We start from the raw sequence: 27,745 nt of genomic DNA, 5'->3' as shown, positions 1-27,745 counted from the left end.
TTCACTTTCGTGTTTTACTGGTTCCCATGGAAGATGGAACGACCACATTTATTACACTTTTAATAAACCTCTGGTCGGTTACCCCCAGTTTTTAAATACGAACCTTTTACCCGACCAGACGAGATTTCGTCAAACCTTGGATTTTATTAACCCCACCGTATTACAAAGACGCGAAGTTAGTCATCGCTATCAGTATTGCTGTTTGTACAAACTGCCACCAAGTGGCGACACACAACTTTGGTATAAATGTTTACCTAAAAGAACAGCGTAATGCATAGAAGGAAGCGAGAATCTCAGTCCATTAAAACCATAAATAAGCGTTGTCCATTCTGGACTGGCCAAGCTGCACGCATGCCACTTAAATTACAAAACCCCATACACAATTCTAACGGGGGGTAGATATATCACTTCTATTGAAATATTCAACGTGGGGTCAAAGCTGTCGTCACGGAATGTGAGAGCCTTCGCCTGCGTTTCTCACGCCCGTCGTCATGACCGTTTGAATCGTTGGATGCCACAGACGTTCAAATCGTGGGGTTGAGGCTCTTTCATTTGCAAATCGTTGTGTTCGATCAGCCACCACTTTACGCTCTTAACGTCTGGTTCAATGAGGCCTGCACCTCTACCCCAATTAACGTTTCGTTGCCAATGTATTATACATCGCACAGAAGACACGGCATCTTTAGACTACAGCTGACAATGCGTTCATGGTGTCTTGTGCTTCCTTCGTCATCTACGGTAATACACTGTAAAATTGGTCACTTCACTCTGAGGTGCTGTAGAGGTAACTGTAATGGTGCACTAAACAATCTGACTCGATAAAACTAATGTCACCGCTCAAACTTTCTTGGTGGCAATCCTTTAAGGACACGCTGTGAAAGAACATTCTGAAGCAGCTGCAAGAACCCTCGGCCACCCTCTCCACATGCTGAGGGACCAAGTATGCCGCTCTCGTCATCTAAGTGAATACAGTGTTCGGATGGTGTCGTAGACTTATATACATAACGGTCCACCATGAGTGAATATAAAACAAGGGTTTTTATCATACATAAACACCCAAACAGGCCAGAATGGAGCCATACAAAGCTTTGTACAGATTGTTTATTGCTTCGCTCATAGTGGTACTGACATGCAGGAGACAAAGAAGAATATAAAAATGCTTCGTACATAGACCAGATCACATCCACTCCGCATAAAATGACCATTATTGAGCAAGTGTCATTCAGTAAAAACGTGAGCTTTGAGGTGCAAGCGATGATAAACGTGCGGTGTTGCACGTGTAGGGGAAGATATCTGCGTACGGCTTTTGCAAGGCACACTTGCTATTGTTTATTAGCATACGATCAAATACGTTGATTTGCATTTGCGCAATCAATGCAGTGTTTGCGCTTCACCTGGATGTACCCCTAAAAAATGTGACCAGGAAGATAACTATAGGCGGCGCCGACACTGGAGACCTCAGGCTGGTTTAATCATCATGCGGACGTGGTTGTACGAGTATCTGCTCCAATCCACCCCATCGAAAGTACGATTAAACCACTGTATGCCATTGCCTGGGTACAAATGTTCACCGTCGAAGTTCACGCCATTAAGGTTGGCTCCTTCGCAGTTGCTGGTGTACCACCACGCCCCACGGCGTTGAGCCGCACAGTTCATGTGTCCGCTATTCTCGTTTGCACCGCGGTCGAAAGTTTGGAATGGCCGGCCGTTTGAGACTGTCAGGGCGTCCCAACCTGTTTGTGGCAAAAGAGGAAGCAGGAAAAGACACGTGCAGTCATCTTTTCGCACCGCTGTTTCAAAGAACGCTCGTTCCCACCTATGTAGGCTTTTAGAGTGCCCTCGAGGAAATAATGCTTACCCATAGATGCCTACGAAAGACGAGGATGGGTATCACCGATTTATTTATTACCATCATTTTCCGGCCAAGAAGACCTGCTTGTATGTATCCCCGAAACAAAACAAATCAGCATCAATTGCTCGTCACCTCATTATACAATATTGTTTTGTAGTTAGCAACGGCAGAATGTCTTGTACGGGTAAAGTTTCGTGCAGAATGGGTTCTCTGAACTTAGTTACGAGCAAGGTACAAAAACAAAAAAGTAGTCAAGAAATAGACGTGCACAGCAGAGCGTCAGCGAAAGCAGTAAAGCACCAATGGGTGCAACAGTGCGAGAAGTTGTTCTCGTTCGGACGACGAAGCTTGCCATCAACGGCGCCAAGAAAGAAATCTACAGATTCAAGGGTTGTTAAATTCACGGGTTGTTAAATCTTCCGGCAAATCCCCAGCGACAACAGAAGCTCTCGTCTCGACGCGGCCAACGCACTCTCCGCGTTGCAAGATGCCGGGACACGAGCCGTAGTTAGAAAGGAGAAGTGTAGCTAGGCTGTTACGGATTGGGAGCAGGGAGGAAGGAAGCTGAAGATTGTGTCACTGGTGAAACCGGTTAGAAGGCGTAAAGAGTACTGTCGCATTGGACGGAGATGGGCAGGATAAAGGTGCAAGGACGCTCGAATGGGAATGAATGCTAACGTCTTCCGCGAGAAACTTCTTACGGCGGCAGTAGCGGGCGGTTCATCAGCGGTAGGATCCATGAACGGGAAGAACTCTACTTCGGCACAGCCAAAGTCGATTACAGCTCCACGTTTACAGCTCCAAAGGAAGTCCCACCCCTGTATTACATCTTTGGAGCACGAAGGCAGGACGACGAACTGAATAACGTATATGACGTCTGGAACAACGGCACGGGCAGTGCAAATGCCACGTGGATCAATGGGATGAGCCGTAGCAGTGCGTAATAAGAACCCAAGGTGCGGCGTCGTGACTTTATTCAACCGGCGGCAGAGTTTGGCGTCCATGGCAGAAAACGGCGGCTCCAGTGTCGAGAAGGGCTAAGATTTCGGTGCCATCTATGGCAAAACTAATGATGCTTTCTGGAGAGGGAGGAGGTCTTGGACAGATCGACGACGATGCAGTTCTTGCCTCCGGAAATGCGGCGCCTAGTTTTCCACTTCCGTTGGTACAGGACGACGACGCATAGGAGACAGCGAGCGTCGCCGCGGAGATGAAGATCGGCGGTTGGCGAAGTCACGGTTTTTAAAGGGCATAGATGTCACCGGCGAATAGGCGGTGCCTTCCTGAATGAGTTGCGATGGGGCGTACGAATAAGCCGTGGGAGGGTTCCGTTCATTTGTCATTCTGCGGCTGCAATAGCGGGCCACATGGCCCTAGCCCTGCAAACAAATCAAATTGGACGATTGTCAAGCTTCCTCCAAGAGTTAGTAAGCCGCGGGCCAGGGCATACCGGTGGACGTACATGTAGGCGGTGCGAGAGAACGACGGGGTTCCAATGTATGTATCTGGCTGTGACTTCAGCATAAGGTCGTATTGGGACAGAGTCCACAAAGATCGGTCAAGCGGCCGTCGGCATGGAGGGTATGGCGTCGGCATAACCTATAGTTGTGGTAACTGGGGCTGTCCGCGTATTGTCGGAATAGGGCACGGGGCGACAACAGGAGTTGAATGCAGTGCAGCTGGAAGGGAGAGAGCAACTTGTTATTGGACAATGGTATGGAGGTCAGCGCTGAGAGATTTACGCTCCAGAACGTTATGCATTAGGGACAACTGACGAGCCACTTCCTCGCGCACAAACTGCTGGATTCGCTGAAACAAGGTACCGTCGCTTTCGTCAGCGGTCAAGCTGGACATAAACTGATCTTGTGCGATGGGTCGCCGAGTTAGAGCCCGCTGCCTGCGCAGCTCGTCGGCACTCTGGCAAAAGGTAACGACCTCTGCCACAGTTTGGGGGTTTTTCACGAGGAGCATATGGAAGGCATCGTCTTCGGTGCCTTTAAGGATGTGTTTGATCTTGTTTGTTTCGGGCATGGCACTGTTGATCCTCCTGCAGAGATCTACGACGTCCTCGATGTACGAAGTGAAGTTTTCACCCCTTGGCTCCGAACGCTCACGCAGGCGCTGCTCCGACCGGAATTTTTGTACAGCGGAAATGCCTAATACTGCTTCGAAGTCCGCTTTAAATTCTGGCAACGTTTCAGGACGGGCTGCATTGTTCCGGAACCATTGCTCCGTGACCCCACTCAAAGAAAATTCCACGTTATTGAGCTTGAGGCGGTTGTCCCACTTGTTATGAGTGCTCACCCGTTCGAACACAGCAAGCCAGCCCTCTACGTCTTGCTTGTCGGTGCCATCGGGAGGGTCCCGCCCACGGATCCTACCAGAGCAGACAATTGGGTTGTCGTAGGCGGCGGGTTATCGTCGCGAGGCATTGTAGGAGGGTCAAGTGTCCGATTGCTGAGCTCGAGGGAAAGGAAACGAGTACCCCGCACCGCCGCCAAAAACTGTAAGCAGGATTTATTCCTAGACCGAAGGACTGGGAGACCACGAAGTCCAGAGCACGAAGTCCGCTCTGTCGTGTTGGCCGAGGGCAAAAGCGAGAAGCAGCCTTTTCTGCGTTCTAAGCGTTGGCGATGCGGCGGCCGTGTATTGTTGCCACTTGACTGCGACGATGATGCTCTCGTGTATATATATATATATATATATATATATATATATATTGTGAGGCCGTAGATAGCAGGCGACCAGACCGTGGCTTCGTAGCTCCTTTATTCGGAGGCGAGTCGACGAGAACGCAAGATGGCGATCAAACCCCAGCACTGATGATGATCTCCGAAGAAGTGGGCTCGTAGATGATGATGAGTATGTACAGGAAATGAAGGAGTGATCACCTCAAGCCGGTGGTGATGATAGTGAGCAATTGCTACCTATGGTGGCAGACAAGCTATAGCCTCAAAGAAAGCTCACACTAATGCCCCCTCTTGGGAAAAGCGGCCGCCTGGCCGCGGTTTAGGCAGGATCACGGCGAGTGAAGGTCTTAAGCCGGGACACGTGTACAATCTCTGTACCGCGACAACGACGGTCCGAAGTTTCACAAACTGGGGTGACGCGATAATTCACGGGTGAGGTCGCCTCGACAATCTTGTGAGGGCCAAGGAAGCGGTGTAAAAATTTCTCGCAGAGGCCGGGAACGCGAACTGGTGTCCAGATCAAGACTTCGTCACCAGGGGAGAAGTGAACAGATCGATGAGCAGTGTCATAGCGTTGTTTGCGGTCCTGTTGACTAGCTTCAGTGCGCGTGCGAGCAAGCTGGCGGCAATGTGCAATGCGAGAAACGAATTGTTCGGGGGACGATGCAGAAGGTGAAACCGGAGCGGTAAAGAAGGAGGTATCCAAAGTGTGTGAAGGGTGCCGACCGTACACAAGGTAGAATGGGGTGTATCCTGTGGTGAGTTGAACTGCGGTGTTGAAGGCAAAAGTAACAAAAGGTAGGATAGTGTCCCAATTCCTGTGATCAGGCTGTATGTACATCGAGAGCATGTCGGAAAGAGTGCGGTGAAAGCGTTCCGTAAGTCCGTTAGTTTGAGGATGGTAACTCGATGTCATCCTGTGAGAGGTGTTAGCAGCTTGAAGTACATCGGAGAGGACCTGCGGCAGGAAGCTCTTGCTCCGGTCACCTAGGAGGACGCGAGGTGCGCCATGGCGAAGTAAGATATTGTGCAAGAAAAAGTGAGCGACGTCAGCAGCGCTGGCTGAACGAAGTGGAGCCGTCTCCGCGTAGCGAGTTAGATGGTTAACGGCCGTGACGATCCAGCGGTCACCAGTGGCCGTCATAGGGAATGGACCGTAAAGGTCAATACCGACCACTTCAAACGGTGTAGCTGGGCATGGAACCGGCTGCAATAGACCGGCGGGTGGAGACGTAGATCTCTTGCGATGTTGACATGGCGGGCAGGAGGCGACGTATTTGGCTACACTAGTAGACAGTCCCGGCCAAAAGAAGCGACCTCGAATGCGCTCGTATGTCTTGTAAAATCCAAGGTGGCCAGCGGTTGCGTCATCATGAAAAGCTTGTAAGATGCTTGAACGAAGGGAACGAGGCACAACTGGAACCCATCCGGCACCATCGGTGTGGTGGTTGATACGGTACAGCGCGCCATCAACGAACCGGGCATTTCGTAGTTGCCGACGTAGGCGGCTATTAGGTGGTTGCGTCGAACCGCTGAGCCGATCGATTATGTTTCGGCAGTAGCTGTCGGCGCGTTGACGGGCAACCAAATCGCGGAGATCGGCAGACGTGACATCTATGGGTGCAATGGGCAGGTGGAGCGCATGGGTGGGTGACACCAAGTCGTCCGACGACTGCGTGAGCGGGCACCGTGAAAGCGCGTCTGCGTCGAGGTGCTTGACTCCGGACTTGTACGTAACCGTAAAGTCGTATTCTTGCAAGCGTAGCACCCACCGACCAAGTCGCCCAGACAGGTTCTTTAATGAAGACAGCCAACACAATGCGTGATGGTCTGTAACGACCGTGATATGTCGGCCGTAGGGATATGGCCGGAATTTTTGTACAGCCCATACAACCGCCAGACACTCTTGCTCAGTGATTGTATAGCTCTGTTCCGATTGTGTCAGAGAGTGGCTCGCATAAGCTGCGACTCTTTCACGCAACTGGGCATCTCGCTGTAGCAAAACGGCGCCAATGCCTTGCCTACAAGCATCGGTATGGAGTATGGCGGGTTTTGTGTCATCGAAATGACATAGTACTGGTCCAGAAGTAAGTGCCTGCTTGAGGTCTTCAAAAGCTTTTTCGCAGTCATCAGTCCAGACGAAGGAGGTTCCGGAATGCAGTAGCTGGTTGAGGGGCGACGAAACGACGAAACGACGGACGAAACGACGAAAATATGATGCTAGACCGAGGAAACTGCGAAGGGCTTTTTGCTGTTGGGGGCGAGGAAAATTGGCGACTGCGGAAATTTTGTCTGGGTCGGGCCGGATACCGTCCTTACTGACGACGTGACCGAGAACCTTGATAGATTTTTGGGCGAAGTGACATTTTTTGGTGTTCAAAGTCAGGTTGGCGTTAGCCAGACTAGTCAATACTTCATCAAGTCGTAGGAGATGTTCAGAAAAACTCGACGAAAAAATTACGATATCGTCAAGGTAACATAGGCATGTCTTCCATTTAAGGCCGCGATAGACTGTGTCTATCATGCGCTCAAATGTAGCAGGGGCATTGCACAAACCAAAAGGCATTACGTTAAATTCGTATAAGCCATCTGGCGTTGCAAACGCTGTCTTCTGTTTGTCAGACTCGTGCATGGGGATCTGCCAATAGCCAGATCGCAAATTCAAGCTCGAGAAATATTGAGCGCCTTGCAAACAGTCGAGCGCATCATCTATGCGCGGCATCGGGTAGACATCCTTTCTTGTGATCTTATTCAAAGCTCAATAATCGACACAAAAACGTACTGAACCATCCTTCTTCCTCACCAGGACGACGGGGGAAGACCACGGGCTGGAGGACGGACGAATAATGTTGCGTTGAAGCATGTCCCCAACGTTTTCTTCAATCACTTTTCGTTCCGACGAAGACACGCGGTACGGGCGGCGACGAACGATTTGTGTTCCTTACGCCTCAATACGATGCGCTGCCACGGATGTTTGTCCAAGTTTGCTGGAAAAGCAGTCAAAGGAGTTCTTGTGTTTTTCTAGGAGCTGAAGAAGGAGTTGTGTTTCCCTTTCTGTGAGGTCTGTCCTTATAGTGGCCGCCAGTCGGGAAAGTGATTGTCCAGAATTTGAAGGCCGTGAAACAGGGAAAACCGAGCAGAGGGGAAGAAGGGACACGGCTTCTCCATTCACAACAGAAGCAACGTTGGTGCTTTCAGGGAGCCTAATCGGCTCGGAAGTGGCATTGGTAGCTAACAGCGTCGCCGAGCCTTCTGTGAATCGGACGATACACGTTGCGATGACGACTCCTTTGGACATAAAACGCGGAGATGGAACTATCATCACGTCACCGTCCCTGATCTGCGCAGAACGAACACAAAGTAATGTCTCTTGGTCTGGATATAAAACGCAGTCGGCACTGGCTGTTAGGTGCATAGTAGGTTGCACCTCCGAAATGCTGTGATGCTCAGTATCTGCCATTGCAATTTCGGGTTGGTGACAGGAAATGACGGCGGAGGTGGAATATGATCCCAACCCAAAATCAAATGATAAGCACAGGGAGACAACACTGCACACGGAATATGATGGCGAAGGGCACCGACTAAAACCAGCACCGTGCATTGTCCGGAGGGCCTAATCACACTGCTGTTGGCTCCTTGTAAAGAAGGTCCGTTGTATGGTGTTCGTACCTTGCGTAAGCGTGCACACAATTCCGCGCTTATGGCTGAAACACTAGCACCAGTGTCAATGAGGGCATCGATGCGAACACCTTCCACTAAAACAGACAGCAAGTTCGACGGACGCTCTGGAGGACGTGTAAGATTCGCAGGAGATGCAGTTTTCCCTCCCAAAACTGCATTACTTGTTTTCCGGGCGGTGGTCGGAGACGTAAGACGCAGGGCGAAGAGGCGATACCGAGCGGCGACCTGGTGAAGGCGAGCGGGGTCGTTGTCCACGGGAGCTGCGGGGAACGTCACTAGACTGAGGCGGAGACGGGGAGCGGCGGGAAGGCGACAGGTACGCACGCGGCCGGTAGCCGTAGTAATTCGGTGCCAGGTGTTCGCGTTCATAGGCGGCGTAGCCACGTCGTTCATCCCGTTGGCGACGTCGACAAAACCTGGAGACGTGACCTCGAATGCCGCAATAGTAGCACACGGGGCGGTTGATGGCGGCATCCTGGCGGGCCGGAAAGTAGGGCGGCGAGCTCGGCACACGAGGCATGGCCGCCACATAGCCAGATGACGGCTGAGCCGTGAGTGGGGACAGCGGCAGGGGTGTCCGTCCAGCGACCTCAGAGTAAGACGGCGTTGAAGGAGCCACAGGATGAACAGGAGGCAATAGCACCAGCATGGCGGCAAGCTCCTCTTTAACCATCTCGCGAAGGCCAGGAGCAGAAGACGTTGAGGGGACACCATGTGTGCAGCGAGAGACGTCACCATACATTTCCTCGCGAACTATAGCACGAATCATCGCACGAAGGTGTTCGTCTCCAAGATGATGAGTAGACGCCATGTCCCGTGGAAGGCGGATCGACTGACGTTCGTCGAGACGCTGACAGGTAGAGCTTACGTCTGATACAGTGTCCAGGTTCTGAAGGACAAGTGCGTTGAACGCGAACTCGCCGATCCCCTTCAGAATGTGACGGGCACGGTTGGACTCCTGCATATCTTTGTCGACGCGGCGGCACAGTGCTAAAACATCTTCGATGTACGAGGTATAGGTCTCGTTAGCTTGCTGCATGCGGACATCCAGTATCCTCTTTGCGTTGTCGCTCCGAGCTTTAGTGGAGCCAAAAATCTTTCGCAGCTCCGTAGTGAAGCCAGCCCAGTCGGTAAAGTCGTGTCGGTGGTTTAAATACCATGTCTCAGCGACTTGCTTAAGAGAGAAGCCAACGTTCAACAGTTTGTTGAGATCATCCCACTTATTGAACTGGCTGACGCTGGTGTAACTGTTCAGCCACTCCTCCACGTCTTCTCCCCGAAGACCATAGAAATGGGGCGGGTCGCGCTGGGGGCTGATCACGATGCACTGCAGGGGCGCGGAGACAGCGCCACTGGGAGTATCTTGCGACATGGGCATTGGTCCCGAGGGCAAGCGGCGACCGGAACGGAGCTCTAGGGGTGTCGAAGGAGAGGTACAGGTCGGGATCAAGTTGCAGCTCCACCACTTCTGAGGCCGTAGATAGCAGGCGACCAGCTCCTTTATTCGGAGGCGAGTCGACGAGAACGCAAGATGGCGATCAAACCCCAGCACTGATGATGATCTCCGAAGAAGTGGGCTCGTCGATGATGATGAGTATGTACAGGAAATGAAGAAGTGATCACATCAAGCTGGTGGTGATGATAGTGAGCAATTGGTACCTATGGTGGTAGACAAGCTATAACCTCAAACAAAGCTCACAATATATATACGCGCTTTCGAACGCATACGCCTTTGTAAACAATCTTTCATTAGCATAATCATTCTGGACAGCACAGTGTAGGATTTCCAGTCAATAATAACCTTCCTCTCATTGTTGTTATCATCTCTTCGCACTCATTATACCAAGTTCCGTTGTTGGAAACGTCCAGAGGGAACGGCTTATTAAACTAGGTAAACCCTTAAACTGCCTCTCGGAATAAATATTATTACGAGTGAGAGCGCACGCCCAGGAGTTCCTAGAACGGTAGAGCATTTAAATTAGTCTTAGTTTAAGATATTCGTTCCATTTCTTTTTACCCCGCTTCCAAATCCGGTTTTCTTGCGGCAACAAATATGTTGTCTGATGAAGCACCACAGTAGGCGTTGTTATCACCATTCAGCTGTGACGATGACAGAACGCACCAGAAAATGTACGCCTAAAAGTCAGGAACACAAGCAAAATGCAGAAGGGAAGCATGTGAACTGTAAACGTAAGCGAAATAGTGCTTGGCGATGCTAGGTGTCATGCTCTTCAAAATAACGTACCCTCTGGTCCCTTGTAGTCGTCAACACTGAGTCTGAAATTATCATCTTCTGATGATATCTTGAACCGTCCGTAGTCGATTGTCACATTATGCGTAGAGTTGGACAATACCACGCGGAGGGTCATTGGTTCTTCACCGGATGTAAGCGCGTGTATAGCACGATTTCCTGCGGAAAAATGAGAAGACAAATTGACTAACCTTTTCGATTGAGATCAACGTGAACTTATGTGGTCCGTTTTGGTGAACTACTCTACGAAGCGAAATTGGTTGCTTTGCACGCTTGTAAGTTATATGGCCTTGAGAGATCAGCGGTAAGCATATGGAATGTGAAAAGTCTCCAATGGGTGCAGTGTGGACGGCAAGCATATAACAAATCCGTCATGTCATAAAACCGCAGGTACGAATCGTTTGACTAGTCTAACAAAAGAAATCTGTATAACATAACTAGAACGAGTTTGTTACTACGAGCTCCACATTATTCGACATTTCTATGAAACAAGATTGTCCGGGCTTAAGGACAATTTAAGGAACTACCATCTTTGTACCATAATTCTCTCATGAATATTCGTGAGTTAATAGAGAACTCTGGAATATAGACTACATCACACGAAAACATTTTAAAGCTTGCATGTTCAGAGGGAGTAGTTACGAAGCTTGATACAGAGTACTAAATAAATCGAGGAAACCGACCACATTGTCGCCTTGTGAGATATGCGGATCAGATTTTCTTGCCCAGTAATTAAGGGCATCCTTGTCAAAGAATGATGCAGGAATGGTGCTCTGAAAGCTCACACGTAGAGTAAAAGTCAGTATATAGAAACCGTGACAAATGCGACGGGGTGGACGCCTAAACGCCATACTCGCGTTATCACTTTCCTGTTCCTACAGTTCGGCAAGCTAAATCAGCTTGCAAGGCGCATTTTCGGTAAAGTTGCAGTGAAAAGGAGAAATGTAAGCAAACAGTCACCGTACGTTCCAGAAGCTTTCATTCATGGCGCTCGCGTTTGGATGGAGGTGCTGGAGGTGAGTTTAAAGCTAGCCAGCTGAGCGTCAAGTGAGACGCTCAGCTTCTCTTTGGCCAGCTATGCGTTAAACTAGCCTTTTTCGTAGCTATACTCAAGAGCATGGCAGTGGCTTAGCTTTCCAATGTCCAGACGTCAGTGGACCTCATTAGTAAGCCAGCGTGTCAGCTTACTTTTTAAGAACCGCGTGTGCAAAATAAAAACCTACAAACGCTGGCTTAATATGTGTGCAGGCGTGTGGGGCAACGTCGCCGGCGAGAAACGCCTCTCGCTCTCTTGGCTGTTTTCGTATGGCTGTCTATTCTGAGGTTATGCAGGTATAGAGTGCGGCCTGCTCCGAAACTAACCATCATCCCCGATACCTAAGGGGATAAACTAGAAAGGCTCAACCATGCTATGAGGACTCTCAGGGACATAAATAGCGCTCCCTCACAAGAGAAGAATTTGGCCCCCCTGGTGTTGTAGTTGGCCACCACTTCGTATGAGTAACCAACTCCAATTCTCGGCCCTCAGCTCTCAGCACCTGTACAGAACCTGTCCACGGCGGTGGCTATAATTGTTAAAGATACATCGAAAAAAAAAAAACTCTTTTCGTGCTCAGAAAAAGAGCGTCCTACAGAAGATGGGGGAATACAAGGGCCTTGAATACAATGGCGAGGCTAATACTAGAAAGCAGAATAACAAGAAGACTGTAAAGTCCTCAGGCTTACAAAGGTAGGTTCGTTTTGAAAGCTCTCCCAACTGGCGATTAGCGAAATCTCGCTGCACACTTACGTATTTAAACGTATTTAAAAATAGGTATTAATTCATGGTCCTGCTCCCGGAGACGCGTTGCAGGACAGAAACTTGGCGCTTTATGCGAACATTTAAACGAGTCTCAGGTGAGCCGCACATGCCATGAATTTACCTGTGACAGCATGATGGCGATGATTCTGTGTCATTTGGAGATGCTTGGTATCAGTGGATAAATATTTATTGTGAAATTTCATTCTTAGCGTGGTTGTATACTTCTAAATAGGACGCAATAAAGGAAGGCACATACGAGTTAGACACATGGGGTGTCTCTGTCTTGTGAAAGGGAATAGAGTCTGTATTAATACGGGCTTGTTGGTACGTACTTATTTTGAAAAGAGCGCTAGGACAGGACACAGAGAGGGCGAAACGAGACTGAGCGCCCAGTCTCATGTCGCCCTCTCTGTGTCCTGTCCTAGCGTGTCCTGTCCTGTCCTCCCTGTGTCCTGTCCTAGCGCTGTTTTGAAAACTAAGGGAATAGAGTCAAGGGAGAAAGATCGGTGCAATATGTACTCTCAACCATTAATACCGAGGAAATTGTTAAATATTGTTCTGAACTATAACATAGAACGAGGTTATAAGAACAGGGAAGGGTGCAAGTTGTTAGTGTTCATTTAATTGTATTGGCATATTTTCAAAGCCACACAAGTTAACTGAATGACATACAGGGGAGCCCACAGCTGAGGCAGTGTGCCGTGTCTGTATCTGTTAAAAGGTAGGAGGAGGGCATGAGGGCGTGCTAGCTCTCAAGTTGCATAAATGCGTGCATAAACTGAAGTAAGTTGCGATGGAGCAAAGTGAAGAGTAACAGGCAAGGTGCTGACTAACAACTGTTTATTATGTAGAAAGAAGGACTACGTATCGGACAGAAATATTTACACGGTCATATCATCCGCATGACCAGTGCGACACGCCTGAAAAGAGACCAGTCAGAGCTAAGAAAGCTCGAGCAAATAAAACTAAAATGTACGTATCCTACACTTCAAAGGCGGGATCGGCCTATCTCGACAAATATTTAATTTTTTTTTCAGCAGGTTAACGGACGGAATGATTATACAGGATGATCATTCGGTATGCGAACAGCAGCAAGTGTAGGCCCAATTCCGCAGCCTGCAGTATCTTAAAGAGTTACAGAGACAAACGCACACGTAAGATATAGGAGGCGTTCTTCATACGTAGCAGAGGAATATCCTTCATGCCCAGACCACCCGTTGCCTTGCACGAAAGAGAAATGGAATATTTGTCGATATAGGACGAGCCGGGAATCGTAGTGTACATGTTACGTCTATTTCGTGGCAGTTTCTTAGCTTTATTCAGTCTGTCTTCACGCTTGTGGTACTGCTCATGCCTTCAGGCAACCATGCATTACTGTTTTCATATACACATTCTCTCTTACCAAATAATAAGCAGTTGTTAGTCACCGCCCGTGTTTTTTACCAGGCGCTTTTCGGTTAGCATGCACTCTTAAATGCTTGCTTGAAGGGCGTGGCGCTCAGCGTTAGCAAAAACTTGAACCTAAAAACGTGTTCTGGCGGTTATCTTGAGCCGCAGGGATCGAGAAAATACCTGGTTGGTCTTACAGGCCAGGTTCAAGCGCAAGTGCGTCGAAAATGCTTCCAATCTGTGGGAGGTTCGGAACAAAAAAGAGACGGCGACCAGTCCAAACAAAACGTACTGACGTTTCAATTTCCAGCCCGGAAACCTTGTTTACAATGAATGCATCACCAGAAGTGGGTCGTTTAAGTGGGGTTGAGTAATCGCAGCACAGAGTGCACGTAGATCGCGTTTAGATTTCAGTCGTTACGATTGACTGTGTTAGATGTGGCCTGAATAATTAGGGATTCCAGATGAAGCCGGGATGCTGTCAGTTTTCCTGTTGCCATGATTCTTGCGTTGCCCCAATCAATCTTGTGGTCATTCACGAAGGCATGTCCGGCTAAAGCATTATTGCGGACGCTCATATTCTTTACGTCACGGGCGTTGCTGCGGACGATTCTTGTCATTCCCTGATTCCCCGATATAAGCATCACTGCAGTCTGCGCAAGGTATCTCGTATACCACACCGGGGAAACACTCCTTGGGCAAGCGATTTTTGGCTCTGACGAGCTCATGGCGCATATTTTTTTGGCTGGAACGTGCGCCACCGGCACTTGATATTCCTTTAGGACACGTGCCAAACATTCGCTTGTCCATGGAGTGTATGGTACAGTGGCTCTGGTCATCGGGGGAAGGGGCGTGTTCATTTGTTCCCGTCTTGTCAGTTGGCGGTCTGTTGCGCTAATAAAGCGCCTCGGGTAACCGCAGCTTGCCAGGTCGTCCCGTATTTTTGCCGTGTCAACCACCGCATCCTCGGGCTTCGAGCAGAATCTTTTAGCGCGCTGCAGTAGCGTGCTAACAACAGCCCTTTTGTGGAAAGCGGGGTGCATGGAGCTGAAGTTCAGATAGCGGCCTGTGTGTGTATCCTTACGGTACACGCGGAAACGTAGCCTCTGGCCCTGCCGAGACACGAGAACATCCAGGAACGGAAGTTTGCCATTGGCCTTCTCTTCCAACGTGAACTGAATGGCACGTTTCATACTGTTGAGGTTGGCCAGCAAGCTTGTCGCCGCGTCTTTCTGAATGACGCAAAAACAAGCGTCGACATTGCGGAGGAACACTTTCGGGTGAGGGGCAAAGGAAGCTAGAGCCCGTGCTTCCATCGCTTCCATGGTCACGTTCGTCGCCGTGACCGAAATAGCGCCACCCGTCGGAGTCCCCTGCCTTTGCTTGTAGAAATGGCTCATCAAAACGAAGTACGTATTGTTAAGGCGAAAATCCCGAAGCCTGCCTAGGTCTGCTACATCGATAGGGGATCTCTAGGGCAACGTCTCATCAGCCTCGAGAGCAGCGGTGTATACATTGACAGCCAGGTCAATCGGGACGCTCGTGAACAGGGACTTCACGTCGAATGACACCAACAAGTCGTCTTCCTCGATCGCGGTGTTGCGAGTATTCTCGACAAAATGGAAAGAATTACGAACGTGAGTGGTGCCTTGACCGACGAGTGGAGCCAGAACTTGGTGCAGGAACTTCGACAGGCTGTGCAGGGGGGAACGTGTATAATCAACAATTGGGCGCATTGGGATGTCTGGCGTGTGAATTTTTGACAGTCCATAAAGTGCACGTGCGGATCCATTGTGGCTGAGTAGCTTGTAGTAGAGTACTTTGTGGTTAGGAGAAACGGTGAGAAATACGTCGGACAGCAGCTATGGGAATTCTCTTTCCACCTTAAGCGTCGGATCCTTCATGAGGCGGATAAACGTGTCACTCTCATCAAGAAGAAGAGGCATCTTCTCGTAGTCGGCCCTATCAAGAAGAACGATATCATTGCCTTTGTCGGCTGGCGGGATCGCGATGTCGTCGCTTTCACAAAGACTCTTGATTGATTAACATTCCACACGTGTCAACGCTGAGCGGGCAGGTCCGCGCTGAGCAGCGTTAAGTACGCCAACCACTCGGGTGCCGGCCTCTCCGGGACGAGTGTTTTCGACATGCCTGATAGCATTCTCCACCGCCCATACTAGTTTTTTTTTGTCCGCTGCAGGTCCTAGATTGAAATTCAATCCTACGTGGAGAACACTGTCCTCGTTTTGGCGTGGCTTGTATGACGAACAGTTACGCACAATGGCTTTATAAGGCGCCCTCGTTTTGAACGACTGCTCAGCGAGAAGGTTGGCCAGCTTATAGTCACGCACGAGCTCGCATCTCAGGCGTTGGTGTTGCGTGTTCTGAGTAGTGTGCATTTGAATGCTGGGGAACTCGATGGGGCATTGGTATTCCAGGCGGCGACGGGCAAAGCAGGCATCGTTCTCCAGTGCGCGAATTTTCTGTTTGCCGTCCAGGATCCTGGCTTGCAGTAGCAGCCTTTTCGCCTTGCCAACCACGCTGTGACCGAAAGGCGTACACACAGGCCTGTTGAAACGCAAAGAGCGGGGAACTAAGTTGCGGGCTTTGGACATTATGTTGAACATCACGTGGCATTTAAAGGAGGCAATACGACAGTTGAGGTTAAGGTATTTCTGGATCTGGGTGGTGCATTACTGGCGATACTCCTGACGCATGGTAATGAAGTCGACAGCCTGACGGAAGCCCGCCTGGCCGGGAGGGTACATTCGGAACAAAAAAGAGACACCGACCAGTCCAAACAAAACGTACTGACGTTTCGGTCGGTGTATTTTTTTGTCCCGAATGTACCCTCTCGGCCAGACGGGATTCCCTCATGCTGTCGACTTCATCAGCCGGAGGTGCTTATGGTTCGACGGAGTCTAGTGACGGTAATTTTGACCGCAATGATGGCGTAGGTTGATGATGTCGATGGTTGGGCGGCATAACGTCTGGTCAGGTGGCATACTAATACAGATAATGAATAACAGGTCTGTGACCAAGCCAATACAAATGACGTTTCCGGAGTGCTACGGCTTGCGTGCCCGCAATAAGAGCTATTAGTTGCAGCCGCCGACCTAATAGCAGCAAGTGTACTTCTGATAGATTTGGCGTAGCCTGGATGTATGCACCCGACATCTCTGTTCATCGTGTGCGACGTTGTCTGTATGTATAAACTTTCCATATTAAGGCGGGCCGATGGGTTGCGCTCCATTGTCAGTATCTCGGCTTTATCCCACTTCATCTCGTGTCCAGTCGTTTGCACGTGTTCCGCGATAGCGCAGGACATGGCGTTTTCCTTTTGGACATCGCACCGGTGTTGCTTCAAGCATTTGCAAAATTTATCAGGTTCACTTATGTGTACTGCTGATCGGTCCGCGCAATTGTTCCACTAAAGGACACCGAGAAATTCGCAACTGGCAGCTGGTCTTTAACCGGCTCACCACGCAACGTGCTTGTAGGTGCGTGCGCAAGTTGGACGTTGTTTGTGGAAACCATGTGCCAGCGCCTCACTGGTCCTGGGTACGTACGGAACAACATCACTTTTTGGCTTCTCTCTGCACTAACAGGTTACACCTTCATCGAAAAGAGGCCGCTCTGTCGCCATTCTTTTCTGCGTGCTTCTCATGAATGTGCGTAGGTAGCCGTTCATGAGATCTTTTTCATAGCAATTCCTCCTAAAGGGCAACTTTATCGGAGCAGGTTCGTCTAGCACGATTCATCAACGTCGTGACAACGGACTGTTTGTGGCTGATAGAGTGTAGAGATTGGCAATCCAGGCACCTTCCAAGATGGGTTTAAACACAAAAACATAGACCTTCTCTCCCACGAGTACAGATGGCGTTCAAAACTAGCAAATTCATAAGCAGTTCGAGCTGACTGGCAGCATTTTTGACGCACTTGCGCTTTACCCTGACCTGCAAGACCAACCAGGTAATTCCTCGGTTCCTGCGGCTTACGAGACCCGTCAAAACACATTTTCGGCTTGTAGTTATTCTGAAATCCGCTCCGGAATAATGGCGCAGAAACGTACGTGCGAGATAAAGGCAAGCACAAAAAGATCAGAACTCCCGCTGGTGCTGTTTGAGGCAGAAAAAGAAACAAAAGCTATAGAAGAGGGTTCAACCAGTCCCAGAAGAAAGAGAGCGAGCACCGAGAAAGCGAGAAAATTGAATTTCCTTGAATTTCCTTGAATTTCCTTGAATTCATTAAGTAAGGAGTGAGCCAGTGACGGGAACAGCGTGAAGGATGGTAGCGAAGTACAGAGAATGGGTTACGTGCCAATGGGGGCCCACCGCTCTGCTCATTGGACGACATTTGCAGTGAAGCAAGCAATTGCGTTGCCCACAGAGGATTCGAAAGATCACCGCTTGATTTGGTCGGCATCAAACTGGGTCCCTCGCATTACAAACATTATGTGAATTTCTTTGCTTCACGGAGACAATGGTTGCTCAGGTTGAAAGTGTTGGGGTGATCAGTTCGCTAGGAAGTAGCCACAGAGGTTGTCGTTGCTAGGCCGCAAATCAGTATACAATAACATCAAATGTAAAGTAATCGTGAAATGACAATTTATTGCACAAAAGATAATAAACATTCAATCCACTCCTTTTTTGTACGCGTTGCCAGGGGCTGCGGCAGCCTCTCATGATCACTTGCCATATCAGCATCAAGCTGATACTGAAACTAGAGAAGAGAAGCACCCCATCCCTGCATACAAATCACTGATTGCAGTTAACAGCTTAGCAGGTTTCATGTTGATTGTAACTGCTCTAACTTTTTTGGTTGCGTCACTGCAAATGCCGTCGAAAGACGACACTCATCTGTCGTCTCTTCTGCCCTTCCCCTTTGTTGCTCACCTACTACCCCTCACGCCGTTTCCCTCCCTCTATCGCTCCTGTCGGGATACATCGAATGGAGGTCTGTCCAATTCACTTCAATTTTTCGCCTTCGCAGTCCTCGTGCACCTTTTCCTGGAACAGCACGTATCTTTGTTGTTTTTTGTTTCTCGTTCGGCCTGGAAAAGCACGAGCGGGAGTTCTGTTTTTTTTTGCTTTTGTTCTCATCTTGCACGTGCTGCAGACTCTCTGCGCCATGGGTAATTCGTCATTTTTTTATGCCGTGGCCTCTTTCTTTAGCTTGCTGTCGTAAAAACCCACTCCGCGTATATCATTGATTTAAGGAACACGAGAACTGCCGTTTACGTTTTTGCTTCAAATGCGCCTGAATGTTTCTTTTCGCTAAATGTATATGGAATCAATGACCAATGCCAGCGGTTTTAGGAGCTTTGAATGGTTTTGCCTATAGAAATCTCGTTTTGTAACATTATTTTCAGTTTTGGCTGAAAGGCTGACTGGAGGGAGAGAGACAAACACACAGACGTACGAAAACGTTCGGGTTTAAGTATACAAACAGATTGTCGTGTTTAATACAGCCAGAAATGGTGGTGTACTAAAGTCCAGGTTTGTAACGCCATGGTACGCTACAACCAGGGTCTACTATATTCACGTTAACTTCATACTCACGGTGAGTCAGAACATTTTGCTGAGTATGCACGGGTTAAGCTTGACGTCGCGAGTATGAACCATGCATGAGTACGTTAAATAAAATAACTCTTAGATTGTATCATAGAGCGGGAATATTTCTAAGCCACGAATAATCAATGCTGGGAAATGTCTTTACGCCTTTTCCATCAATTCGTAATTCGAAAATGTTACTTGTATATCTACACTAACTGCTTCATTGTAAGGCTTTCTTTTCGATATACTCTGTTCGTGCGTCGAGCCATTTATGCGCGAAAAGCTGAATTCTTCGGAATGAGTTTGAGCTGTCGGGAGATGAAGACCCTGATTTCACGTTACTCTTCGAATTTTGCTATTTGCATTCTTCCAGTGCTCTGGCTGTAAATAAGAAAACGTTTTTTTACCGATCCAGAGTTCCCGCGTCGGAATGCCGAACTCAGAAGCGTACTCGGACCAGTTTTTGTAGAAGGCGAAAATACCACGGTTGTCTTGTCCCCGCTCCTGGATCACCTGTGTAATGGTACATCAATTTAGAAGAATTCCCAAAAGACAACACTATTTTATCCATATTTTTATTTTTAAGAGATTCCCAAAATATATTCTGATACCTTCCCCTAAAGCTCGTGTTATAGGAATCCTTTTGACGACTTCAGCCTTGTATGCCATGGTATCAGGAATAGAAGCCGCGTGATATAGCGAAATCCCACACCCGTGGATAATGTCCACTCCCGCTTACGCATGCAGACGCAACGCCGAGTGCGTGCAAGTATTATCTCCATCGTGAAGCGTTGATAACTGTGATTGGACGGCACGGCCACCCTATGCAAACCATTGCATTAGCTCTCACTTATTCGGCTAGAAAAGTCTTAGTCACTTTTTCTCAAGCTGCGTGCCGACGTTTGCTGTAAGGGAGGGTGCCACCAACGAAATCCCGTGTGCTTCAATGTTACCATCCAACTAAACAATGCGAAGTCGTTTGGGCAGGCGTGCATGCTTGGTAGCGGGCAACACATCCGCCCATGAACAGCTTGGCGAAGTTTCCAAGCGAGTCCCGGGCATCACTGCGGCGGCCACAACATCTCTTCCTATAAGGGCATTGGCCAGTTTTACCGGATTAATAGACAAACATTTCTCCGCCCGAGGTGTTCGAGCACGTCCAGATGGCGCGATGGCAAGGTTACCTCGAAGCCAATCACCTCTACCGGGAAACTCTGATTCTGTTTTGACAGAATCTCTGCACGCAAGACGCCATACTGCAATTGAAACACCTAAGCATTGACAGGGACCCCAAGACACAAGGGCTGTGGAGGGGTTCGACCTATAAGGAATGTTTGGCAATGTTAACCCCTCGGCAATACTCGAACACGTATCGCGGATTGACATTGGCAAACGATCTCACAATTACGTCAAGAGCTTCCTAACATGGCGAACGCCGATGCTGACGCTGGAGAAGTAGATACCAAGTCCGCGGAGGTCGGGAGCCGAAGGTCAGAGATGTCGCCGCTTCTATTCACCCTGCTCATTTTCGGGGTCGCCCACAGGCTAGCAGAGGTAGAGAACGTTGGGCATACGATATAAGCCCACGATATCACGCAGTGGGTCGAGGCAGGTAGAGACGCCAATGTGGAAGAGATCCGGCAAACAGCAGTGAAGACGGTCGAGGGGATCCTATAGAGCACTGGCTTGAGATACTCTCTGAGTAAGCCTGAACGGCTACTGCACAAGCTTAAGGACAGGCAATGGCGTCCACGAAGAACCGGACGAGACAAGACCAAGCTCTGAATGTAGAACGGCACTGCGATACCCAGGAAATCCGACATTAAAATATTGGGCATGCTTCTTAACCAGAAGGGCTCGAATGGGGACACAGTGATGAAGATCATCGGGGAGGCGGTCAGCGCCATTCGGCTCAGGAAATGAGTCTTCATTAGAAAAAAACCTCACACCACTCGTGCAGTCATTCATCTTGAGCCACATAACATACGTGGTGGCAGTTCACAAGTGGAAGACCAAAGAGAAAAAAAGTTGGAATCGATCATACGAATGGCGTAGAAGACGGCTATCGGACTACGTGAGTCCATGATTACCGAGTGACTGCTAAGCCTGGGCGTACACAACGCCCTGGACGAAGTCATAGAGGCCCAGCGGGTGCCGCAGCTAGAGGGGTCGATCATAAACTAAGCTGGCAGAAGAATCCTGAGTAAGCTGGGCTGAAACTACCACGGGAAGCAGAGTGCCAAGACGCGCAACGAGACGACATCACGGAACAAAATCCAGGTGAATGCAGTCTAGAGCAAAATGCCCCCGAATACAACGAAGGCAGGCGGTAAACATTGAACCAAAGCACTGGCGGAAGGTCACACCGCGGATTCCGGAGCCTGCCACGTCGATGCAGCAGAATACCAGGACGAACGGGGGATGGTGGACGACGCCGATGGCAACCTCCAAGCGGTGACCAGCGGAACGAGGGGTAGACCATAGGAATCACAGGAGGTGGCGATCGTCGTGCTGGTCGGCAAAGATTCCGGCTGCACAATGGGCCTGAGTGATTGCGGGCAAGCTGTCAAAAACTTCTTAAGACGCAGAGTTTCCAAACGCAACGTACAGACAACCGAGAAGGCAACGAAGCCTCATGACAATGACAAGAACCAAGTGATTTCCGGCACATGCAGGGACTGTTTAGGGAAGTGCTGGAAACCGCAATGTAACCGCCCACGCTCTTGCGGGCAAACTCAGTAACCACGCCGACCAGTTTTGGAGAGAATTTGTGGCACAGCACACAAGACCGGATGACTACTTATAAAGACATTACTCAGGCCTATCAACTCTTCAGACCCACACTTTCGCCACCTTGCAAAGGATTGAGCAGGGAGAAGGTGGTCGCCTAGGCGCAACTACAAACGAAGACGGTTCCGAGCCCCTACCTAAAGACCAAGATGTACCCGGAGGAATACCGTGAAGCCACTTGTCGGGTGTGTCGCACAGCCGTAGCAAGGCTCCAGCACATTCCGTGGGACTGCCTAGCATGCTCGGATGACTTAAAGGGAAGGTGGCCGCCCGCCTTCGAAGACGTGGCGGGTACTGAAAAGGGTCTCCAACTTAGGGATGGGCAGCTGATCATCGTGGCGCTGCCCAAACACAGACATCTCGGCGACCCGGTGATTCGGAACGGCGGGCCCCTAGCAGGGCTGGCTGCATCTGCGGTGATGACTCTTCCTAAGTCATGAAGACATGGTCATCATTATTATTCTCATCATCCTCATCCTCAGCATCCTATCTGCACCCATTGCAGGGCAAAGGCCTCTCCCATGGATATGCAATGATCCCGATGCTGTGCTAACTGCGTCCAATGTATCCCCGCAACCTTCTTGATGTCATCTGCCCATTGTTGCGGATCTGGTAGCGTGACCGGTGATAGCGTTCGTTGATCCGGAGTTTGGGGAAACATGGAGCGGAGTAGGGCGAAGAAAGAAACTTCATGTACAGATATTTACATGGCGTTTGATTGAGTGAACAGGGCTCTGCGCTCCTGCGCGCACGAGAATAAATAACCAGGTTGGGTCCGCCCCCTTTTCCCCTTTTTCTCGGCTGACGTCAGGACGCACCAATCCGTGGCACTAAGGCTAAATCCAAGCTCAAGAGTTCCGCCCATTTTGACCAGGATTTTGGGTCAGTTGAACTGACGTAATCGGTGGTAATGGTGGTAAACGCTGAAAGGCCTTACCGTCCAGCCTACATCGTTTGACTCCATCACGCAGTAAACAAATTGTCCGCTATCTCTTGCCGCCTCGTGGTATATTAGGTACATGTCATCCGCCGTTTGACCAGCTTGACGCACGTGGCCGCAATGTCTGGGTCGTAGGACATCTAAAGAAAGCAGATAAATCCACCAGTTCAGCTCTGTGCTTGAAAAAGGGCGCATAACTGATGGAATTATTTTTGACACCTGCCTCCATTGCGACACTGGTAAGGTTGCTGGAAATGTATTTTATTATGCTTTTTATGGGCAAAGCAAAAGAATGCATCGCATTTTGATTCCCTTGAAGAGATACAGGAGTTCTATAGTGGCGCGCTGTTCACACCCAGCCTTAGATACTAGATATTTCAAGCGGTTCTAGCTTGCAATGCGGCCGACCATAAAATTCCAATCAGACGACAAAACGGCTTACTTTGAAGTCGACCCAGGAGTCCCGCAAGGTACTGTGTTCCCTCTACCGTTGTGGGGGAAAACACGAAAATTGCTAGGGCAGCGGCAGTGAGCAACATGGTCACGGAGTGAACCATGGTGGACTTCTTTTTCGGCGCTGGCAAATGCTTTCTGTCTGAAACAAAGAGATCACAGAATTCGAGCCGGTTTGTCTATTTTTCATGTCGTCGTGACAGGCATCATTCATTAATTAGGGCAGGTCGCAATCGAAAGCTGTGCGCAACACTGGAGGCTTAACAAAGCACAATCTCTTAAAAGTTACCGGTATGAAAGTGAACTACCATAGCAAAGAAAAAATTGACATGCAAGCCAATGACATCCCTCCAGCAGAACCCGTAGAAACTCCCTAACTGATATCATCCCATAGTTCGTAATTTTTATTTACATGGACTAATCTCACCACGTGCACTTCTTAGTATAGCTTTAACTATAACGAATGCTTTATTTAAAATGATAGCGTGACAACCTGGCACGCTTAGCCCACATACGGCACGAAGAATGGCCGTCGGCTCAGGAATAGAAAAAGAAATAATTTATTTCGAAATTTGTACGTAGAACCATGAGAATGCGAGAGAAGCGCGCATTCGCTTTTTGCTATAATGTATTTCCGTCCAGCGGAAATGATGCGCCTGCATAGCACCGGGCTGAAAAAGGGACAAAAAGTTTGCGCAGCATGTTAAAATTTAGACAGATCCTTTAATATTAGCATAAACGAAGAGAAATATATCCCAGTAAAATACAAAAATAGGCAGCTAATTACTCAAATTTCTAAATGCTTTTCAAACATTTTTCGACTCGGTCACCCCTGCAAGGTTGTTCGGCAAGTGATTCATGGATCCAACAGCTCAAATTAAAAATCACACGAACAATAGGTAACGACATCAGTTCAGCGAACACTCAACCAAGAATCCACTGCACGGGCTTACTGAGAAGTTGCGCAGGCGTTCTCACAATAGCCAAAATTTACAGTGCCTGAAGTACGTATGGTACGTATCCGGAGCCCTACATAATGGCTCGACTCATCGCCTGCGTTGCGTCGGCGCATTAAACCCTACAATCAATAATCAATGTTGGCATGCACTGAAGATAAGACGTTCTTCACGGATTTCTGGAATGGCAGGGTTGTAATCGTGTTCGCAAGGAGAACGCTATACGAATTCACGTGCTGATTGGTCAGCTGCCTCGCTTCTTTTCAGACGTTCTCGCGCGGGGTTCGATGTAATCGGGTAGTCATTTTGCATGCCAGAATCTTCCCGAAACGCTTAGGTATTCAGCCTGTAGTGATGTTTCTATTGGTTTAATAATAGTATTCATGTCGGTGTTCTAGTTGATTGTTTCGCCACTTTCTTCTCCACGAGTACAGCTCCAACGTCTTATCGCTTCTTCACTCTTTCCTGCTGTTCCGCTGGTTAAACCCTGAACAACGTATCCAATTACATTATGAAATACTGCATTTTGGCGATTGTGAGAACGCCTGTGCAACTTCTCAGAAAGTCCGTGCAGTGGATTCTTGTGTGAGTGTTCGCTTAACTGATGTCGTTACCTATTGTTCGTGTGATTTTTAATTTGAGCTGTGGGAGCCATGAATCACGTTCCCAACAACCTTGCATGGGTGACCGAGTCGGAAAATGTTTGAAAAGCATTTAGAAATTACAGTAATTAGGTGCCTATTTTTGTATTTTACTAGGATATATTTCTCTTCGTTTATGCTAATATTAAAGGACTTGTCTAAAGTTTAACATGCTGCGCAAAATATTTGTCCCTTTTTCAGCCCGGTAAGATTAGAAGCGGCATCATTCACACTGGAGAGCCGCTTTGGCGTGAAAGCGTCGGTGGCGAACAGTGCTTGTGGCTGTTTCCTGACCATTCTAATATCGACAGGCACGGACGAAGTGCATGCTGAATGAACATATCAGTTCTTTGGTATCGGCCGTGTGATGAGACCTCGATTCCACAATTTATTTGGTTCTTTACGTATTCTTGACATAGGCGGGCGTTCTCATCTTCCTGCCTCAGTCGTAGGTTCCGGTTGGCAGCAATTACGCATGTCCGCGGACGTTTGATGAGCACGATTGATAGCGACGGCTAGTAGGCACAGAAAAAAAAAACAGGCTACTAAATTATATATATTAAAATTGAAAGAAGAAAACATATACAAAATTCACTCATATTAACACTGGTTGGACGAGCGTAGATGACATTCCCGAATAAAGATATTTATACCCGATCTGTACGTAGCAAGTCATTTGATGTTATGCCGTTAGAGGAATTCTTTCTCTTGTAGACCAAGTGGGCTTCGAAGATTTCTGGGCCCACTCTTGATTGAACTTTCGTATCACAAGTTTCTGCTCAAAGATGGGAGTGAACTCATTTTGGCATTGTGTAGACTGAAATTATTCCCTGTTTTTTTCTTCCACACGCACTCGTGTTCCCGCAAGAAGTCATTGAAACAGCGGCTTGGTTTATACGTATAGAACTTTTTATAATAAAGCGTAATGTTTGGATACCGCAAATGTTATTGTAAGCGAACTGCCGTAAGCAAAGTTTGAGCAAGATTTTTTTTGTTCGAGCTTTCATGGTTCACTTTGCTGCAGCAGCCATCTAGTTTTTTTTGTGCTTTGACAACAATGAAAACTGCAGCTCGAGCTGCATCTTTTCACTCAGTGAGAATCCCCCGTAATGTAAGGGATTTCTTATACTTTTTGTTTTGAGTTCTTTGGCATTCACTGTCGTGCGACTTTGTAATTCATACAGGATACTCGGAGCAGAAGGAGTGAATAAGAAACAGAATCAATACTGTGCGCTCACCTGCAAGTGACCGATGAGCTTGGTTGCTGGTGGTAGCTAAAGTTCGGCTCCTGGTGTAACCTGCTAAATACGGAATTTTGATCCCACGCTAGGAATAGGATTTCCGTCCACTTCGGCTATGAGTAATGGCGGCTCTGAGGTTTTATAGCTCAGAAGAAGAAAACTGAGCCACTCGTTGTCGTTTGTGACCTCTGAGTTCAATTTGATATCGCCGGCTACAGAGATAAGCATGTCTGCACCTTCTTGTCACAGACATCAAAGGCTTCCGCTCGCTTCGAATATCTGCTGACGGATGCAATGGCCGTTCAAGTGCTGAAAGCGGGAGTCACAGTGGCGCGGCTTTCTCGGATGGTGCTCTGGGGAAATGTGTTTTCCCACCATGATGATGGCAATCAGTGAAGAATATTGTTAGTAAGGTTCATTTTAGAAAAATTTGGAATGCTATATTTTGCCTTCTTTATACGCAAAATATCCCCTGCCCACTTTGGGCAAGCGAGTAAGCGACTTAGCGAGTAAGCGAGTAAGCGACTGCAGTAGGCTATAGTTTTTTCGCGCACCCATGCGTACTACCACACCAGGACTTGCAGAAGTTAAAACAAAGTGAAAATTGGCGTTTGCACAAACTTATCTGCGGGCGTGACACTAAATAGACGCCGGTCATAAATAACGTCCATCCCCACAGGAGATAGTTTAAGTGTAGATATATAAACAATTTACGCCGTTGTTTACTGCGCTACCATAGGATTTGTTGTGTTTTACACATTTACTCATTCTGCCCACAAGTCTTGTCGGTGCAACTGGTGCCTCGAAAGCTCCCCTGCAAATACCTGTTGTCTCTTCACCCGCCGTCAATGAACTTTTCACGCCAGCACTGGTGATCGTCATGAGCAATGAATGTGTACCTAGATAGAGAATTTTATTTCTGAAACGCTTTCTTTTATTTATTTATTCATAGGGTGTTTACAAATAACTTTGAAAACATAAATTTTAAAATAGTACACAACTACACTTCGTACAGCTCTCGATTAAGCAAACTTCCTTGTTTACATCAAAGTTTGTGTTTAATTCTTTTTTCTCACTGAGCAGAGCAAAACCATCGTATGTTCACCCTATTCCCGCTCGCAAACAATAAAATATTAAGTTCAACCTCCTCAAAGACAACTCACAGCAAGTTATATACAGAGCACACTCGAAATTTTAAAGTCGGCAATTGTAATTGTTGGGTATTTGGAAACGATGTCAACTTTTACACCAAATGGGAAAGATTGCTCGATAATGCGAAGCCGCAGGACGGTTAATAGGTCATTTGGTGACGTAATGGGTGACCGTCCTCTTTCGATAAAATCCAAAACATTGATGTCCGAAATCTTTGCCGTGTAGTCGGTGCCATCGCAACTAACGCAACGCGAAGTTGATAAAGTGGTAGACCTGGACAGACTGATGATGATGATGATGATGATGATGATTGCTATTGGTTTCCCCTTTGAAGCGGAGTGATGACATGCAAT

General features: G+C 48.4%; 1 protein-coding gene across 2 annotated transcripts; it reads right to left on the bottom strand.

Annotated features, from left to right (window-relative positions):
- Positions 1–1,081: 1,081 nt before the first annotated feature.
- On the bottom strand, positions 1,082–26,437 carry LOC144143590 (ryncolin-4-like). Of its 2 annotated transcripts, none has more exons than XM_077675401.1 (6): positions 26,238–26,437; positions 23,392–23,540; positions 22,947–23,089; positions 19,627–19,732; positions 10,469–10,633; positions 1,082–1,733 (listed from the first exon to the last, which is right to left on the bottom strand). In XM_077675401.1, the coding sequence occupies exons 2-6, from the start codon at positions 23,504–23,506 to the stop codon at positions 1,459–1,461; spliced, it is 804 nt and encodes a 267-aa protein (XP_077531527.1). In that variant the 5' UTR covers positions 23,507–23,540; positions 26,238–26,437; the 3' UTR covers positions 1,082–1,458. The 2 variants fall into 2 exon arrangements, with proteins under 2 accessions (XP_077531527.1, XP_077531526.1); XM_077675400.1 differs by having other exon boundaries at positions 23,392–23,544; positions 26,238–26,436.
- Positions 26,438–27,745: the final 1,308 nt, after the last annotated feature.

Source organism: Haemaphysalis longicornis, unplaced genomic scaffold (genome assembly GCF_048455015.1).
Source record: "Haemaphysalis longicornis isolate Haplotype H1 unplaced genomic scaffold, Haemaphysalis longicornis Haplotype H1 scaffold_6, whole genome shotgun sequence".
Classification (NCBI taxonomy): domain Eukaryota; kingdom Metazoa; phylum Arthropoda; class Arachnida; order Ixodida; family Ixodidae; genus Haemaphysalis; species Haemaphysalis longicornis.
This window is presented reverse-complemented; position numbering and strand designations above follow the sequence as displayed.